The sequence below is a fragment of the Diospyros lotus genome, chromosome 13, assembly GCF_014633365.1.
Source record: "Diospyros lotus cultivar Yz01 chromosome 13, ASM1463336v1, whole genome shotgun sequence".
NCBI lineage: Eukaryota > Viridiplantae > Streptophyta > Magnoliopsida > Ericales > Ebenaceae > Diospyros > Diospyros lotus.
This window is the reverse complement of record NC_068350.1, coordinates 19693331-19706619: the sequence shown is the minus strand read 5'-3', so window position 1 is coordinate 19706619 and position 13289 is coordinate 19693331. Positions and strand designations below refer to the sequence as shown.

Below are 13289 nucleotides of genomic sequence, written 5' to 3'. Positions count from 1 at the left end.
GAAAAGCAACTTGGAGACTTAAGATGATCCGATATAGTTAGAGCCAATTAATAGAAACCCCAAGTGGAGGTTTAGGGAAAAAGAGACTAATGGTTCATAAGATGAAATCCCCACTTAGAGATTGGGGATTGTCGGTTGAAGTCTTAAAGGTTATTGGATTTAAGTGTGGTGTAGTGGAAGTGCATGTCTAAGAAAGTTCTGGCTAAGGAAAAACTTGGTATTTAAGTGTGTCGGTTTGTGACCTACCTTTTTTTCCTGGGAAGTTATCTGGTGTATTGTTCACATACAGACACTATTCCTGGAAAACGAAGAGATATGAAGCCCCGTGACAAACGAAATGAACGACACCAAAACATTATTTACTTAACTTATTTAATCACTAATAGACTCATTATTAACATACAAATTATGAAATGATTGCCACGCAGATTATCATTATTAATGCGTGGAACCGAGTCATAGTGAGGGAGGGAATAAAATATAAGAAACCACGAAGAGGGTTAAGAAATTAAGAGCGTGAGGAGAGGGTTAGGAACTTACCTTTACTTGGCCAATTCTTGCATTTTCTGCGTTCTCAACGCGAAGTAAAGCGTTCTACATAAAATAACAAGGCTGCGACTCCAATTAATTAATTAAATCTAACCACATAATCCGCATAATCCAACCGCATATAATACATAATCTCACCGTATAAATTCTATAACTTAAACATATAATATTTATACTAATTTTACCTACTCATTGGGATATTTTTAAACACCGAATAGCTCATTAATCCCGTGATTTATTCCCATTTCCCTATATTTTCTTCTATTTTCCCCCTTCATTCTTCACTGCTCGCGGCTCCTACTCATTCCTCCCATTTCTTCCTTATTTTTAGCTCATAGAATGGCTAAAATTAGCCTTAAAAATGAAGCAAAACGGAGGCTTCTCGGGCAAGAAAAATGGGCGGCTGAGAGCGCGCCACGTGGCACGGCCAGCAGCCGCGCACACTGCCACCTCTTTGGGCCGAAATGACGTCATTTCAAGCCTTTCCTGGCCAAATAAAATCGACAAAACCCCCAGCCTCGCACATGCACACGTGACCGCTTGCGCCAGCTACTCCCTCATACATATAATGCACCAAATTATATTTAACATGCTCTTGGCCCACTTCTTGGAAATTACAAAAGCGCCCCAATACTTCCAGAAATTCACACACACTCCAACAACTCATTTCACCCTTATTTCACTTACACCATGAAATTTTCAAAAATTAATTATTTAATTTATTTTATTCTTTCATTATTTTCATAAATATTCTCAAATAAAATAATTAATTACCTTAATTACCCAATTTCTCAAAATAATATAAATAAACATCTTCTCTTAATTTCTCAAATATTCCATAATGACTTCAAATACCAAAATTAATAATCATTATTTATCTCCCAAATTTCGGGATGTTACACATTCAATAGCTCATTCGGAAAACTGTTCTACGATCTTAGAAACCTAATGACCCTTCTGGAGCCACCCTTCTGTAGGACCTTCTTCAAATAATCTCTTTCGAGTTGACCTTGCTCTTTTGCCTGGTTTTGTCAATTTTCTGTTGAGCTACTTACCCCAAAACAAAAAAGTTTCACTTGTTGTATTATAATAACAACAATGTGCATCTCACAAAAAATAATTATTATATGACACATAGCATGAACATAGTATCTCTAGATCGATTTCACATATGTTAGATAAAATTATACCCAATTAAATCAATTTAGACATAATTGACAAAATTAAAAGAATTTAATAAAATTATAAACTTGTGAAAAAGATTATATTATTTTCATGATTAGTCCAACCTAGCTAGATAGTGTTCGATTTGTAGAGAACGTCTTTACAAATTGAACCTAAGAATGGAGTTCAATGACGAACCCTTCAATTTTCAAGCCAATGAAGATTTGTAATTCTCTTTAGACTTTGATGAAGGAACCTAATGGGTTCTCCTTTCCAAATTCAATAAATCTATCGAAGCAGTTGGTTATTAATTTGAACAGAGAAATCCAACAAAGTTCTATCATAGCTTATAGTGGCTAACTACTGCTGGTTGTCTTTTGACTTTTTATTTCTCTAATATTACATAGGTGGGATTTAATTTAATGAACCGAAACAAGAGGAAGATTGAAGAAAAATCCCATTTTCTCGCCCTTCTTTAATAATCCAATTGATGACTATTAATTAATAAAACTTTTTTTATAATTATTGTTCTATTGTTCTGATTTTTACTACAAATTTTCTCCCAACAAACCAAAAACTACTCGGTGATGGAAGACAGGTTAACCAATTACATATATGAATGAATTCATTGTGTTTGTGTGAGAGAGTAAGAATGGTCAACCAATTTGAATGAATTCATTGTGTGTGTGTGTGTGTGTGTGTGAGAGAGAGAGAGAGAGAGAGAGAGTTCATAAGAAGGGAAGAGAAGAGAAGCCGGGAGGGCGCAACACATAAAACCAAAGGGCAGAGAACAGAGAGAGAGAGAGAGAGAGAGAGAGAGGGAATCAATGGCAAAGAGAAGCCAAATGGTTCGCGCAGGTTCTCGCCTGATCAGATGGACGTTTCAGAGCCTCCTCATAGTTCTCGGCGCCGTCCTCGTAACCCTCGCCGTTTATCACCACCCCACAGGTGGCCCCGCAACGGTTGTGAACCATCGGACGACGAACAAGAGCCACCATGTGGCTCCTGTTTCATTGCCGGCAATGCCGCCACCTCCGCCTCCGTCGCCAACCTGCGATTTGTTTTCCGGCCACTGGGTTTTTGATAATCTTTCCTATCCTCTGTATAAAGACCGAGAGTGCCGCTTCATGTTTGATGATTTGGCTTGCGAGAAGTATGGCCGGAAGGACTTGAGTTATCAGCATTGGAGGTGGCAGCCCCATGGCTGTGATCTCCCAAGGTCCTCTCTCTCTCTCTCTCTCTCTCTGTCCGATACATATGCACTAAGCAAATTTAAACTCTGACAGTGAGGAGATAATTACAAGTTTTTATTAAAGAGCTAACTCTTGGGGTTAGGCAAAGCAAATGCAATGTTATTTTATTGTGCATGAACTTTAGGTTAAGCATGAGGCTATGATGAATAGTTTACTGTGTTTTTGGGATTTGGATATATAATTGGTTTCATGTTTGATTATATATATATATATATATATGCATGTCTATATGTATAGGTTCAATGCCAAAGCGCTGCTGGAGAGGCTGAGGGGGAAGAGGCTGGTGTTCGTTGGGGATTCCATAAACAGAAACCAATGGGTCTCAATGATATGTCTCCTCGAGTCGTCAATTCCTCAACCATTCAAATACATGAAATTGAATTCCTCTTTGTACACTTTCAAGGCCACTGTGAGTAAAAAACTTCTTCCTTCCTTCCTTCCTTCTAACCAACCAACCAACCTTCTATGGAAAAATAAATTACTTGCATACTTTAATGACCTTAGTAAAGTATTTTTTTAAAATTATATATATATATTATTAAAATATTGTAATAATAAGTGATATCCTTTAATAACAGTTCTTATATAACTTATATAAACTTATACTACATTTTGCAAGGTGGGTAATGCTATATTAATTGATATAGAATAGAATTTCTATGTACCACTCTTTGCTTAAAGCGTTACATTATGCCCCTTTGGAACATTTTAGACGACTAGAATTCTATAGTTTTCTAATTTATTCACAAGAAATGAATAAAGAATATAATTAGTTATTTATTTTTGTAACATGGGTTCCAAACGTTGCATGAGTTTAGAAAATCGGCTGCAAATAATAATAATAATAATAATAATAATAATAATAATAATAATAATAATAATAATAATAATTGTCATAAAATGCATTTACAAAAAACGCATTTATCTTGAGCAAATTAATTTCTATATATTCTTTTTGCTAGCAATTAATTTCATTATATATACTTTTGAATATGATATTAATGCTTTACCAATGAACCAAAATAAATACAAGTTAATGAAAATTAATGCCCAGTGAACGTTTCCTTTCATTATATATGAAATAAGAATTATTATTGTTTTCCGCCCTTTACAACATTTATAGGTTACTAAAGTTGCTTGAGTTACCAAATTTAGCACCAAAATATTTAGTGGTTTTATTTTAGCTTTGTTAGTTTAATTACTGTTGGGATTCTTATGTTGTATTTTGGGGCTTTCTTCGTGACAAAAGTCCCAGCAAGCATGTCAATTAGGGCTAGTTTGGCTATGCGTTTTATTAGAGCATGTTGTGTCCTACATTTGATCCCTTGTGGAGATGTGTTCTCTTTGTTTACACAAGCATGTTAATACTTTTCTTTTCAAAATATAACAGCTATTTATAAGTCCATGAAAAAAGAAAAAAAAAAGAATTAACACTATCAAAAATGTTACTTAGACACTAAAATTTGACATTTTTGATAATTTTCTAAATTAATGTCATATTAAAATATCAAAATTAGTGTAGAAATAATATTAATTTCCAATTACATAATATTCTTCAATATTGTCACCTTCTGATGGAATTAATGGCTGACTGTTGGCTAATGCAATGCAGGAATACAATGTGTCGATCGACTTCTACTGGTCTCCATTGTTAGTGGAATCAAACTGTGATGATCCATCAAATCATTCTTTCTGGGACCCAATTGTCAGAATTAAATCCATTGAAAAGCATGCTAGGCATTGGGGTGATGCTGATATACTTGTATTCAACTCCTATCTCTGGTGGAGAACCCCAAAATTGAAGCTCTTGTAAGTGCATTCTCATCATAATCTCACCACAAATCAATATTATGTCCACCAAACTCTTCTTTCCACTATTTAGTTGGCTTAATTACTAAAATAGATTGGTTTTTAAGTTTGTTTTTAATTTTATATATTAAAATTTTACTTTTTCTCAATAGTAGTATCTTATTCTTATTTAGTTTTCTAATTATAGACCATCATTTTTCTTGTTAGATATTGCTATTAAAGTATGACATTGCAAGTTAATATGTGATGAGTTGAATGATATATAGGTAGCAAAAATTATTTCCGCCATTGTATAAAATGCCAAAAAATTGATAAAAAAATGAATAACAATACACAAAAAAAAACTAAATAACAACCCCCCCCCCCCAAAAAAAAAATAAAAATAAAATAAAGAGTATAATAGGAGATATATTTTTCACATCATTGTTCAATTTTTAGGGGATATATGGCAGGTCATATCAATAATAATATTTCATATCAATAATAATATTTAATAGGGACAAATGGAAGGTCATAACTAAAATTAAATAAAAAGGGTAAATTACATTATTGTCCCTAAAATTTGCATTCTATAATAAACTAGTTATTTTACTTTGATTTTATCACTACAGATATTGGATTTTTCTTTTTGTTAAAATGTAGTTCTTTTCTTGATTTTCGATCAATTTTTGTTAACAAATTAAAACTGATGTGATATACATTGATATAAACCCTAATATCTCTTGATGTTAAAATTAATCTAAATTACATAATCAATGGATTTTGGAGGTTATATTAATTAATTTATATTACACTAGTTTTCATTAACAGAATTTGATGAAAAATCAAAAGAGAAATTAAATTTTAATAAAAAATAAAGTTTACTAATTAGTAACAAAAATTAAAATATAATGACTAATTTTTTATAGAACGCAAAGTTCAAAGACTAGCAATATTGATGTATATAAGGGCTTAGGCCCATTTATGAAGGTCACAAAATTCAAGCCCAAAAGCTAAGAACAAAATATAAGTGAGAAGAAAGACACAAAATAAGGGTTCGATAGACTCTCTTAGATAAAAAGGTTCCTAGGTGACTCTCATGATAGAGGTCTAAGACGCTCTGGGAGAGTTTGCAAGGTCTCTTAGAGAGTATACAGTAGGATATTCCTATGATAGAGATGGGCAAACATACCTCCAAGATTTTTTTCAAAAATTGTGTAATGAATAGAGATAAACAGATCTATGCCAATTCTGAAAAATCAAGAGTCCTTATCAGTTTTCACATATTTTAATTATAAATAAAGGAGAATCCGTTCTCTTAGGTAGCTCTATATTTTCTTCTAAAGATCTAATTTAAGTATCAAAATATTTACATAAGAAATGTTACGTACCTTCTGATTGTTTTTGTTTTGCAGAATTCTTGGAACTTTAAAGACAAATCCCTCATTATAAATTATATCATTGTGTTTGAGTGATAATAATTGGTATTGTCTGTGGAAAATTAATAGAAAAATCAAGTATCTAAAAATTTTATAATGATTGACATGAGATCTTAAGCAGCTGGGAACAGATAACAGTGAGGAGGGACTTGACATCAATAGTCCCGTGAATCTCCCAAAAGCCCAGGAGACTTTGTCGATTGAGGCTCCCAGAGCCTCCAAGCTTGTCCAGTAAATAGTTCCCATAGCTTTTCTGAAAATTGTGTGGTGGATAGAGATAAACAGGATCTGTGCCAATTTTGAAAAGTTAGAAATCCTTTTGTGTTTGCACACTTCTCTTAAGTAACACACTTCTATCATGCAAAATAGCTCTCTAATCTCTTTTGTGTTTGCACAGAGAATGTCTTGTGCCCTCTCATTATTTTTTGTTTTGCAGAATTCTTGAAACTTGAAAATCAATCCATCGTTACAATTTTATTGTTGTGTTTGAGCAACAACAAATATTATTTATCCTAAATAAAAGTATGATACTTTTCTAAAAAAATAAAAATTGGGTCTAAAATTGAAGACCTGGATAAATTATAGTGTTTTTTTTTTTTTTATAATATGAGAATATATTATTGTTCTCCTGTCAATATAAAGATATGCTCTGAAATAAAAATTTTGTTGGACTATATATGATCAGGGAAGGGTCATTTGAAAGCCCTAATAAAGCCTACAAGGAAGTCAAGGCCTTGAGGTGCTACAAGATGGCTCTGAAGACTTTGTCAAACTGGTTGGACATCAACGTCAACCGTACCAAAATGCAACTGTTCTACGTTAGCATGTCAGCCACTCACGTCCAGTAAGTTATACTCGTAGCCTAACTTCTACTACAATATATCTTTGAAAACAATTTTGTTTAGTGCATGCCACTGATGATTCTCAACATTAACTGCATGAAGGGCCGAAGAATGGGGCATGCAGAGACATCAGACTTGCTTAAATGAAACCAATCCAATATCGATCCAGGGGTTTCGAGGGAACCATGGATCAGACCCTAGAATGATGCGTGCAGTAGAGGCCATGGTTTCCAAATTGCAAGAAAAGGGTTTGAAGATGCAAATGCTGAATATAACACAACTTTCAGAGTACCGGAAAGACGGCCATCCATCAATTTACAGGAAGCAATGGCGCCCTTTAACTAAGAAGCAGTTATCGGACCCTAGAAACTATGCAGATTGTACCCATTGGTGCCTTCCCGGGGTCCCAGATGTATGGAATGAGCTTCTCCAATCATACATTCTTCAGAACTGAATTCATTTGTTTTTAGTATATATAAGATTATATTGTGTGTATGCAGAAGGTTTGGAATTAGGTCAAGTGTTTTTTAAGTCATTCGTAATTATTAGTTGTAGTAGCCTCATCAGGCTGTTGTGTTCAATTTAGCAGATTATGGATTTATTTTTTGGTGGTTCAATGGAAGTTTCACCATTGTCTTGATTATATATTGAACGGAACTTCAACCATTAATTTCAAATTCAAGTCTTCTTAATGGAGACTTTAATGACACAGATAATATTAATTGAATTTAAACAACATTTTCAGGCCCCTTTGAAAGTTTAATTAATTTTTGTTATTCGTTACACGTCTGTAATGCTAGTTCCACCTATTTAGTCTAGGAGGAAAACAGAAGGGTTAGCCTTAAAGCAACGAAAAATATAATGGAACCATCAATTATACTTGTATATATGTGTGTGTGAATAGACTGAGAAATATTACTTGGATTTGAGTATTTAGTTCCAAAAATGAATGAAAATTTACCTGAAAGTTTAGAAGGAAAAGATGACGATTCTATTATTCAAACTGAAAGGACATCGTCGTTAATTAACAAACAAATTAAATCACAACACATTCCCTTTCTGTTGGTTACAATTGTCCAATCTTATAGTTTTCATTGCTTTTATTTACTACCAAACAACAAACGAAAGCAAAATTCCTTGAATTAATGGCAAGCACAAATCAGAAAGTAACCAAAACAAGAAGATTAAAATGGAGAGTTCATTCTGTAGGAATGCCTCTTTTTGTTGCAGTCTTGGTTCTTTACATTGTTTACATAAGTAGAGAAAGAGGAAGATTCCTAGATGATCAGAATTCAAAAGAAGACCGTGGCGGCTCGTTGTCAAACTGCAACTTGTTTTCAGGGCAATGGGTATATGATAATAAGTCCTATCCTCTGTACAAAGAGCAGCATTGCTTCTTCCAGTTTGACGGCGTCGCCTGTGAGAAGGCAGGGCGAAAGGATTTGGACTACCAAAACTGGAGATGGCAGCCTCGTGGCTGTGATCTTCCAAGGTATCCTCTGATCTCTTTGTCACACACAAAAAGCAGATGATTATAAGGTCTATATTTGGCTCTGTATTTCATGTGTTGAAGGAAATTTTCTGGTTTATTTGTAACAAGGTTTAATGCCATAGCAATGCTGGAGAGCCTAAGGGATAAGAGGCTCCTGTTCGTCGGGGATTCAGTGATCAGGAACCAGTGGGCTTCCATGATCTGCCTGCTCGAGTCATCTATCCCTCCTGCCCTCAGGTCTGTGTCTACCAATGGCTCCTTAGCCATCTTCCATGCCAAGGTGAGACAATATTTTGTTCACCAAAAATGCTATCCAAAACCAAGAAAATTTTCGAAGGAAGTTGACTGTAACCTTCCATTTGTCCAAAATAACAAAACCTTGTAATTTGAAAGTGGACTCTGAAACTGTTGGTTAATCAATGAAGGAATACAATGCTTCAATTGAGCAATACTGGGCACCATTTCTAGTGGAATCAAGCTCTGATCACCCTGTTTTCCATCACTTGTCAACGGAACAAAAGGTGAGGGTCCGGGAAATCGAAAAGCATGCCAGGTATTGGACTGATGCAGATATACTCATCTTCAACTCGTACGCTTGGTGGAGAATGCCGAAACTTAAGGTTTTGTAAGTACATATTTGAACAATAAGAATGCATTCAAAACTTTGATCTAGAGGTCAGAAACTCTTCATGGAATATGTCATTATACAGTTCTTGAATTCATTAGGTGGGGATCATCTGATGGCACTGCTGGAATCTACCAAGAAGTCGATATGGTACGAGCATATGAGATGGCTTTGAAGACCTGGCTAGATTGGTTAGATGTTCATGCAAATCGCACCCGGACCAAATTATATTTTGTGAGCATGTCGCAAACGCACGAAAGGTATGTCTCTCTCCAAAATCAGATTACAAACTGTAAAGAGAACATACTTGGATGGTTCATCGAATAGTTTTAACAACCATGTGTTGCACATTAACTAGTTTACTAGAAACCATATTAGAAGGAGGATTTGTTAAGTGAGTTATGAATTGCAGGGGTGAAAAATGGGGCAGGACTAGTGGCAAAAATTGTTACAATGAGAAAGAGCCAATTTCAGGAGAGGGATATCGAGGAAGTAGTGAATCAGATCTTGAAATGGCTCGGGCATTGGGGGCAGCGATCGATGAATTGGGAAGAAGAGGGCTGAAGGTGCAACTGCTCAACATAACCGAGCTTTCAGGGTACCGGAAAGATGCTCACACATCAATTTACAAGAAGCAATGGAAGCGCGTGACAAGCGAAGAGTTAGCAAATCCTAGTAGCTATGCTGATTGTGTAAACTGGTGCATTCCGGGAGTGCCTGATATTTGGAACGAGCTCCTCTATGCTTACATCTTTTATTTTTCACAATGATCAATTTTATAAAAGAATAACAAATTTGAATTGAGAGAGCTGCTACAGGATTTGCTTGAAGAAAGAAGAATTTAAAAGCTTGTAAACTGCAAGACCTAATAAAATATGGGTAATTTCCTTTTAGAACCGAACTTTGAGTGCCCAAGAATACTAAAATGGCGAGGAAATTTCAACAAAACTAATGACTCTATTGCAACAAGCATTCAAACAAATTGCATCAAGTTCATCAAATCCCTCTTCAAGAAGTAATGAGACTTTTCTTTTTTCTTCTTTTTGTTTTAACTTCTAGGCCAGTGAGCTATGACACAACTGTAAAATAACTCTGCTGATAAGTTAAGAGTGGCTTAAACTATTGTAACCAAGCATTCAAATTGAAGTCAATCACTGCAACGTTATTAGAATTGTCGTTCTCGGTCACAAATTAATCTCTTGTTCTCGATTGCACTATGAACAGAGACCTCAGAGACCTTTGCCTCTAACAGCAGCAATTGAGGACAGTTTTTCATTAGTTACCCGGATCCTTCAGGGTACATCTTTGTCCTTATAGGACAGTTCACAGACCTATCCTGGGAAGATTTTCATTAGCAGGTCTTTAATGAGATCAACGGTTTACAATATTCAGCTGCATTAAGGAAGCAGAATTTTGATTTAATGCAATATTGAGAGTAGGAATCCGACACTTCAAGGCAAATTAATTAGAGTGGATCAAGTGACGAGTAATCTCTAGCTCCTGTCATTCACAATTGCAGACAAGACGTGGAAAGATGTAAATCCTGCAAATCTTGCATACTTCATTTATTATTATTATTATTATTGCTTTTCTGGCATAAGTTATTTAATTTTCATTTGTTACTTCTCAATTTCATCTTCTTGACTTTTTAATTGAAAGTGTTTAAAAGCCTCATTAAAGTTCAATTAAGTCTTTAAATAATTTAAATTAAAGCTTTCAACTACAAACTGTTAACCCTTCCCAAGCGTTACAAGTGTAGCATTAGTAATCTCTCCTAATAGAGATCAACAAAAGAAATTTCAGAGAAACTTGGACTGGATACAGTTATCCAATAAAAGAAGAAAATTTAGGTCGGTTTCGAGCACCAAAAGAAAAAGGTAAAAAAAATTACTCCAATTTCTTACATGAAAATTTAGATGGATAAGATGTAGCCTAATAGAAGGGTGTCTGTTGTAGTAGTAAGGCAACCACATGGTTGAGCAACTGCTTTTTGATCACAATATCAAAGTTGAAGCAAGAGCAATGTCAAATGACAAGCACAAGCCAAACCTCATTTCTGGCTCAACATTGACAATTCGAGGCAAGTTTAATTCTTTAGCCACGCTTCTAACCACGATCTTGCTCCTCCTTGTTGCTTCTTTCACCATAGAAAGCAGAAGATGGGTGGATGATCAGAAGACTCAGAAAAGCCGAGCCAAGTCAATATCAAACTGCAATCTGTTTTCGGGCAAATGGGTATATGACAACAAGTCTTATCCTCTGTACAAAGAGAACCATTGCTCATTCGTTTCATTGTTCAATGGGGTGGCTTGTGAAAAATCCGGCCGGATGGATATAAAATACCAGCATTGGAGGTGGCAGCCCAATGGCTGTGAACTTCCCAGGTCTCTCTCTCTCTCTCTCATAGACGCATTTCTGTTTATGAATTTGATTTTTTTTCTTTCTTGGTCATCTTAGCATAATTTTGTATGGCATAATAAGGTTTAATGCCATAGCAATGCTGGAGAGGCTAAGGGGCAAGAGGCTAGTGTTCGTGGGGGACTCATTGATCCGAAACCAGTGGGCTTCAATGGTCTGCCTGCTCGAGTCATCCATCTCCCCCGCTCTGAAATCCGTGACCCCGAATGGATCGTTAACCAACTTCAAGATCAATGTGAGTGAAGATATTCATAATCCTTCTGTTTTTTTTTTTGATAAATAAAAAGCAACATTCTCCTAAGCAGCACCATCCTTACCTTTCATTCCACAATAACAAAGGAACCACTATTTGATTTTAAAGGGGTCCTCCATTAATGTTGAAGGAATACAATGCATCAGTTGACCACTATTGGGCTCCATATCTTGTGGAATCAATCTCCGATCATCCTGTCCACCATCACTTCTCAGACGAGCAGGTCTTGAGAGCCAATGCAATCGAAAGCCATGCCAGGCATTGGACAAATGCAGATATCCTTGTCTTCAATTCTTATATGTGGTGGAGAAGGCCAAAATTTAAGGTCTTGTAAGTGCACCATTTCCATTTGGAGTCTCTCTACTTGCATCATTCCAATCAAACAAGCGAATGTTTTCTCATCCATGCTGATTTAAATTCTTGGAGAATGATCAGGTGGGGATCATTCGACAGCCCAAACAGGATCTACAAAGAAGTCGAGAAGCTACGCACTTTTGAAATGGTTCTAACCACATGGTCAGATTGGTTGGAGATCCATGTAAATCGTTCCAAGACACAGATTTATTTTCTTAGCATGTCGCCTACACACGAAAGGTAATGTGCAGTAAGTTCAACCAAAATTCAGGATTCACTTTCTAAACTCAACATGTCACAAACGTATACATTGATGTGTGTGTGTGTGTATGAACAAGATCAAACTATCCATTACTGTTGTAGTAAAATTTGTTCTGTGCAATATATAATTAATGTAGGGGTGAAAGGTGGGGAAAGGGTAAGGGAGAAAATTGCTACAATGAAACAGAGCCATTCACAGAAGAGGGGCATCATGAAAGTGAAACAGAACCCAAAATGATGCGAATGGTGGAAGCTGCAATCAACATGATGGCAAGAAGAGGCTTGAAGGTTCAAACACTTAACATAACACAGCTTTCAGAGTATCGAAAAGATGCACACACATCGATCTATCGAAGACTGTGGGGGCGTTTATCGAGAGAACAATTGGCGAATCCCATAAGCTATGCAGACTGTGTTCATTGGTGTATTCCTGGAGTCCCTGATGTTTGGAATGAGCTGCTTTATGCTTATATTTTTCAGCAGTCAAGTCCTAAATGAAGACAAGTACGAAGATCCTAAGCCTGCCCAGTTTTCCTAGTTAAGGTTTGGGATGATTATAGTATTTCTATTTAGTGAAACATACATGCAGTTGTGTGTTTCTTATCTTGTAATTCAAAATGCTTCAACTCAACAGGAGGGAAACGACATTTTAATATAATGTCCCATGTAGAATCGAACTAACCCAACCAATAAAACTTGGTTTGGATCAGTTCTCAATTCAAACCTCAATACAGTCATTTCACATTTTAATTATATAAATTCTGGAAAAGAATAGTAATTAACACAACATTTATGGTTTGCATCTTTGCATTGAATAATTAATGAAGATATGAACAGTGAATGTAAAACAC

At 35.5% G+C, this 13289-nt stretch overlaps 3 protein-coding genes across 3 annotated transcripts; all 3 read left to right on the top strand.

Annotated features, from left to right (window-relative positions):
- Positions 1-2382: 2382 nt before the first annotated feature.
- LOC127789052 (protein trichome birefringence-like 34) lies at positions 2383-7685 on the top strand. The gene is made up of 5 exons (XM_052317805.1): positions 2383-2932; positions 3204-3375; positions 4579-4775; positions 6879-7037; positions 7138-7685. Exons 1-5 carry the CDS (start codon positions 2541-2543, stop codon positions 7487-7489), a joined length of 1272 nt encoding a protein of 423 aa, XP_052173765.1. The 5' UTR covers positions 2383-2540; the 3' UTR covers positions 7490-7685.
- Positions 7686-8246: 561 nt separating this feature from the next.
- On the top strand, positions 8247-9922 carry LOC127788104 (protein trichome birefringence-like 34). Its single transcript, XM_052316216.1, has 5 exons — positions 8247-8527; positions 8636-8807; positions 8953-9152; positions 9254-9412; positions 9565-9922. The coding sequence occupies exons 1-5, from the start codon at positions 8247-8249 to the stop codon at positions 9920-9922; spliced, it is 1170 nt and encodes a 389-aa protein (XP_052172176.1).
- Positions 9923-11123: 1201 nt separating this feature from the next.
- LOC127788103 (protein trichome birefringence-like 34) lies at positions 11124-12936 on the top strand. Its single transcript, XM_052316215.1, has 5 exons — positions 11124-11536; positions 11634-11805; positions 11954-12153; positions 12259-12417; positions 12576-12936. The coding sequence occupies exons 1-5, from the start codon at positions 11124-11126 to the stop codon at positions 12934-12936; spliced, it is 1305 nt and encodes a 434-aa protein (XP_052172175.1).
- Positions 12937-13289: the final 353 nt, after the last annotated feature.

What these genes read in the sequence shown, in the direction of transcription:
- LOC127788103 (XM_052316215.1), top strand. Translation starts at nt 11,124, where the DNA reads ATGGTTGAGCAACTGCTTTTTGATCACAATATCAAAGTTGAAGCAAGA. An exon ending in AATGGCTGTGAACTTCCCAG is followed by an intron (nt 11,537 to 11,633) that starts GTCTCTCTCTCT and finishes TGGCATAATAAG; the next exon opens with GTTTAATGCCATAGCAATGC. An exon ending in AGGCCAAAATTTAAGGTCTT is followed by an intron (nt 12,154 to 12,258) that starts GTAAGTGCACCA and finishes GAGAATGATCAG; the next exon opens with GTGGGGATCATTCGACAGCC.
- LOC127789052 (XM_052317805.1), top strand. Translation starts at nt 2,541, where the DNA reads ATGGCAAAGAGAAGCCAAATGGTTCGCGCAGGTTCTCGCCTGATCAGA. An exon ending in TGTACACTTTCAAGGCCACT is followed by an intron (nt 3,376 to 4,578) that starts GTGAGTAAAAAA and finishes AATGCAATGCAG; the next exon opens with GAATACAATGTGTCGATCGA. An exon ending in ACCCCAAAATTGAAGCTCTT is followed by an intron (nt 4,776 to 6,878) that starts GTAAGTGCATTC and finishes ATATATGATCAG; the next exon opens with GGAAGGGTCATTTGAAAGCC.
- LOC127788104 (XM_052316216.1), top strand. Translation starts at nt 8,247, where the DNA reads ATGCCTCTTTTTGTTGCAGTCTTGGTTCTTTACATTGTTTACATAAGT. An exon ending in ATGCCGAAACTTAAGGTTTT is followed by an intron (nt 9,153 to 9,253) that starts GTAAGTACATAT and finishes TGAATTCATTAG; the next exon opens with GTGGGGATCATCTGATGGCA. An exon ending in ATGTCGCAAACGCACGAAAG is followed by an intron (nt 9,413 to 9,564) that starts GTATGTCTCTCT and finishes TATGAATTGCAG; the next exon opens with GGGTGAAAAATGGGGCAGGA.